The sequence below is a fragment of the Buceros rhinoceros genome, unplaced genomic scaffold (assembly GCF_000710305.1).
Source record: "Buceros rhinoceros silvestris isolate BGI_N320 unplaced genomic scaffold, ASM71030v1 scaffold18438, whole genome shotgun sequence".
NCBI classification, from domain to species: Eukaryota; Metazoa; Chordata; class Aves; order Bucerotiformes; family Bucerotidae; genus Buceros; species Buceros rhinoceros.
Genome location: NW_010426545.1, coordinates 7972 through 13437, shown reverse-complemented (window position 1 = coordinate 13437; position 5466 = coordinate 7972). Strand labels below are relative to the sequence as shown.

At 49.7% G+C, this 5466-nt stretch overlaps 1 protein-coding gene across 1 annotated transcript in view; it reads right to left on the bottom strand.

Annotated features, from left to right (window-relative positions):
* Window positions 1-1812, bottom strand: part of CTNNA1 (catenin (cadherin-associated protein), alpha 1, 102kDa) — a gene marked incomplete at its 3' end in the record, with an annotated part of 40507 nt that extends 38695 nt beyond the window's left edge. Inside the window, exons 1-2 of the mRNA XM_010141566.1 lie at window positions 1738-1812; window positions 815-967 (exon numbers count right to left, since the gene is read on the bottom strand). Of these exons, the coding sequence (XP_010139868.1) occupies window positions 815-967; window positions 1738-1770 (186 nt within the window). The remainder of the gene's footprint in view (window positions 1-814; window positions 968-1737) is intronic.
* Window positions 1813-5466: the final 3654 nt, after the last annotated feature.

Sequence of the window (5466 nt, the reverse complement as noted above, 5' to 3'; positions counted from 1 at the left end):
CAGGTTGGCCCTTGGGGCTCTGAGCCCCCTGCTCTGGGGGCAGATGTCCCTGCTCCCTGCAGGGGCTGGGCTGGGGGAGCTCTGAAGGTCCAACCCAAATAAGCCTGCGATTCTACGAAGAGAGCAAAACCACATCAGCCAGTGCGTGGCTGTTCTCGGGCAGCTGCTGAGGTCAAGCTCAGGAGCCAGCTGATGCCTCCAAGTGTCCTGCAGTGCAAGCAGGGTTTTTTGAAGGTGATTCCTAGTGGCATGTTTCTTCAGCAGTACCTACAGATGTTTGTTCCTTGGCATTTAGCATCAGGCAGCACAAAGCTCTCATGCGGTCACAAGGGCAAAAGGACAGGGGTCCCAAGCTGCATCCCCGAGCGCAGGGTTTGAACTCATGCTGTACCCTGGGAACGCGCTGCCTGTTGGGAAGCTATTGCAATTAACACCAGCGATCTTTAACGCATTTTAGTGAAGGCAGGTTGGTCCCATTTAAGCTGCCCTTCCTACAGATGAGCTTTAGTCTGGAGTAACAGTCTGAGCCTATGGGGGTTTATCAGAAAATGGTGTCAGGGACTGGTTTTGTTGTTACTGCGAGTTTTCTGTTCGTTATCTAGAGCCACATGGCCAACAGTACCTTTGAGGCTTTTTGATAAGCTTACATTAATTACTTAAATATTAAATTGTATTTAAATTCGTTACAATACAATTTTACAAGCAAATTCATTACAGAATTTCTCTTTGTTTCAACGGAACTGCAGAGTGTGTTTTGTGTGGTAGCACCCGAATGGAACGAGGGAAAATTTAATTGGAATTTGTACTGTCTTACCTCAATCAATTTGTTGGCATGTTCACGGAAGACCTGGGCGTACTCCTTAACTTCTTTTTCGTTCCCGTTCTTGGCAGCTTCAATCAATACTAGAAGCGGAACATTTGTCTCCAGAAAGGAGTCGGAGACGTGGTCCATAACAGCTTTGCGGAGCTAAGGTGAGAAGAACAGAACAAGGTGTTTCTCAGCGGTGATCTGCTGCTGGTTTTCTTTCACCGCAGTGGTACAGAAAGCTTAAGCGCTTCTGTCGTTGATCCTTTTTCCTCCGTGCAGCCAAGGCTCTTCCTTGCACTAAGTCCTGTCTGTATCTTGTCAATTGAAATTAAATCTCCTTAAAAAACTGGATTAGTTATGTAAGTGGGAGTCGCCAGTCTGGCCACAAATATTGATTTAGCAGTTCATATTGGTTTTGTCTGAGTAAATTCGCTGCTGATTAAACAACACACCGATGCTATTTTTCTATTTTCCTACTAGAATAAAAACAGTTTTCAACAAACTTGATCCATATACACATTTACTTAAAAAGGGGAATATATTGCTTTAAAAAATAAATCCAAACGGACAAAAGGTTCATGGTACATAAATCCAGTCCTCAGAGAAAATAGGCTCTCCAAGACGAAAACCATCAGAATTCTAAAACGTACCTGATTACATTCAAAATCCGTAACATGGGAACAGTTGTTTTTTTTTTTTAATCTCTCTGATGAGATGATTAAGAATCTAACACCTTTATTACACAGTTAATAGAGAATACTTTCCCACCCCCAGCTTCCCTGCAAACCAGGCACTGGGAATTTCCAGCTTTTCGTTCACTAGAGAGCAGGCAAGCCGGCTGCCCACTGACACAACCTGTCTGCGGGCGGACAGAGCGGCAGAAGTGCCCTCGCTTGCCTCAGCGAATACCAACGTGATATAGTCATTACCTGTCTGCGCAAGTCACGGGTCTTTTTGGTCATTTTATCGATGGCAGAGTTCAGTGCATCGCTTCTTTCTTTGCGTCCAGCCTGAAAAACAAGAGCCAGGTGTTCAGGGTCTGCAGGTAAAACCCCTGTTAGTCCATTATTCATTTCAAGTACATTGTCAGTTTGGGGTTTGGTTTTTTTTTTTGAGGTGTGATTGTGCACACTAGAAGCGAAGTGTCTCTGACCAAGTGCTCTCTTCATCGCTGCTCTGGGCAGTACGGTAACAGCTGAAGATTGTCTTCAGAAGAAGAGGAGGCTTTCATAACTCTGGATGCCTTGGTGCTCCTCCTCAGCCAGACACCATACTCAACCCCCAAGTATCAGGTTTCTCCGCTGGCTCTGGCAATTGCCCCACGGCTGGCACTGTGTGGAGCCCTGAGCAGCCCTGCGTCATCCCGCAACCTTCCGCAGCCTCGGCTGTCGAGATCGCCCTCGGCACGCACGCATCTCACACGCTGAACTCAACCAGCAGGTAGGAGCAGCCCACAGGGCTCCTTTCACACCCAGCAATGCCCTCACACCCCACTACTGCAGAAGAACACTCTTGAGAGGGCAGTCAAAAGCCAAGAATCAATTACCTTAAAGGTAAAACCCTTCTTAAACCTTTGTCAGGGAAGAAATCCAATGCTTCAGGTGGGTACCCAGGCCCACCCACCAAGAGCTGGGTTTCACCAAGGTTTGACACCACGAGTTTCACATTAGCCCTGTTGTTAGAGGGGTTGAGGGGCCATCAGCAGTGGCAGCTTCTCTCTCTTTAAGCAGACACTGGGTCAAAAATATCATAATCTGTGCCAAAACGGGAGTATTACATAAAGCAATGCAGTGGTCTGGTTTTGCTGGGTGTTTTTTCTGTACGATATAACTTATATTAGTTTTGAAACATACTTCATGCAACCATGATCCAATTCTGATGTTCTAAGCCACGATCAATATAATTATCCTGTTGAGAAGAAAAACCATTTAGCAGCACTAAAGCGAGAGTCTGCCAGCTATCAATCCTCCAGGTGACAGGCTGCTTTGAAACACCTGCATGAGCAGCCTTCAATCGAAAGCACCGAGTCCACTCTGCAGCAGAAGTAAAAATTAAACACCATCGAGGAAAAAATTAGGATGTTGTAATGTCATTATAGTTTAATGAATTATGAAGATTTGTCACCTCCCTGATTCAAGTAATTTGACTTTCATCACAAAAGCTAACTGAGAAGTGACTGAAATTAAACCCAGGAGCTTGTTCTGACTACGCCACAGCCGTCGGCAGAGCCAGCGCTGGCCCGTCCTTCACTCCACGACCAGAAATCAAAGCTGAAGCCTCTAAATAAAGTGATCATTAATGCCACTTGTTTGTTGTTCCTCCAATGCTTGGTGGATACAGAACACAGGCTACAAAGTCCCGTTTCAGCATGCACTGAGCGTGAGGGCTCTGTCCCAACGCGCAGCTCTGGGTGTGCTGGTGGCAGTGGGTGCTGCTGCACCCCGAGGAGGGCAGCGGGCGAGTCACCCCAACATCTGGAACCTGCCCAAACTAAACACTGCCCCAAGACGCAGACCTGCCGCCGCAGCTGCTTGCTCCTTCTGAGGCTTTCACACCAGTTTATCCACCGCAACGTGACCATTTTACTGACCCCACACCTCCACCTCGGACACGTGGGGGGGCGGTTTCCAGGAGTATCTTTGGATCTAAGATGTACACTTATCTATTAGGCAGAAAGCCAAACATCCAGCTCTTCCAAAAAGCACCATTTCTCCTCTGCCCAGGTGCCCCTACATCACCCTTCTAACGCGAGGCAGGAGCACGCTTTGGAAGCCAGTCCACTCATCACCTCCACTTCGCTGTCCCTGGCTCCACAGCCTGGAGCAGCCACGGTACACGAGACCCGGATGCCTCTTAGATGAGAGGAAAACCAAGAGATGGCTCTCGCTAATGGGCGTCCAGTCCATGAGAGCAGCCCCAGGCAGTGCTCTGGAAATGCCCGGCACGCCCTGCGGGGCACACAAAACCACTGAAGCTCATCCCGGACCATGGCAGTCACCAACAGGCTCCCAGACTCCTCAGGAATTTCACTCCCTGGTTCCACCCTACAGCTCAAGTCCTATTTGATCTTGTCTCTCTCAAGTAATAAACCACGTTTTAAAGGCTCCAAATCCCACCTCTGGGTGATTTGTTCCAGTAACCAATTACTCTTACCATTCAAAAATCTCTGTCTAGCCTCAACTTTCACAGAGAAGCCAACTGGTGACCTGGCAGCACGCCACCTCCCAGCTATCAGCTTCTCCCATCCACCGGATTAGGAGGACGCACAATAGCGAAGCCGGAGTATTCCGATTCCTAATAGGATTTTGCGATATTCAGCACAAAACTGGGGAGGGAACCACCGGCTCTGCGGTCAGGAGGCAGCTAACGGATTCAGCAGCTGTAACAGGGTCACTTTGGCCACGTCAGTCATTTTGCAGTACGATACCACAGCTCTGGCCAGTATCATGGATAATAAATTCAGCCACAGCACCGATCTACTTTAAATTAAATCAGCTCTTCATCAAAGAGACTTAAATTGGTGTTAAAAATCACTCAATTCCCCCCACCCCGTAATCTCTGCTCTTCCACTCTCACTGCTACCCCGCCTGAAAAGCAGCATGGGCGCATCCTCGCCATTCTGGCTCTCCCAGCACTCCCCGCTAGGGTTTCTGTTAATGGCTGTGAGCAAAGAAAGGGGATTTGTATGTGGGGAGGTTCGTGCAATCATCAGCTCGGCCAGGAAGCGCTCTCTTTGCAGGCCTGCCCTCTGAATTCAAACAGACAAAATCAGAACCATGGTTTTGACGTCTAAAGGCGACAGGGCATGGTGGCAGCGGTGCATGGACGCCACCGGAGAGCCACCAGGGTCAGCAGCAGGCGTTAGTGCGCTGAGTTCCTCAAAGCCATGGGTTTATAGCTAAATACCAACAACGGCCATCACAGCTGACCTCAACGGTTCACCACCAGTTTAGGTAAAGCCGAGATCACACAGGCACCGAGGCAAATGCTGCCTCCTGCCCGGTGCCAGCCCACCCCACAGAGCCCAGCGGCTCTCCTGCCCACAGCAGCACCCAGATGTGCCACTGCTGTGTGACTGAGAGCCACCACCGCCCTGCCTGTCCCCCAGCAGGTTACCTAACAGACGGTTCACTGAATGGGTGCTGCTTCAGGTACTCTGTGAATTGTCTTCCAAGCTGTTTGTAGAAGAGGCAGTCCCGTGGTTAACGTGGGTGATTTCACCAGTGAAAAACAAGAGCTTGCCCTTGGCAGGCAGAGGCAATGGCAGCTGCAGGCCAGTGTGCCGCCGGGGAGCAGCGCGTCGCGGGGAGGCAGGAGATGTACTGCTCATCTGGATTGTCACATGCTTCGTTTCTGCATCAACACCTCACCTTTCACACATCCGCAACGGGTAACTGGCCATGCCCCTCCACCACCACCACACGAGGGCTGCCAACAAATCCGAGGTACAACAGTGCTCATTCAAGACCAAGAAGGGTAAGCAGCAAAGCACGACACCCCTAATTTTCAGCACTGCTTCCATACCCGAGGTCTGACAGTTGAGGAAGCAGGATGCTACTGGTGTGCTGCAGGAAGGAGTCTCCCAGGGTAAGACCACAGCTCCCCAAAGCACAGGGGCTGCACGGCATCACCTGGGGGCTCAGCAGAACCAACATCAC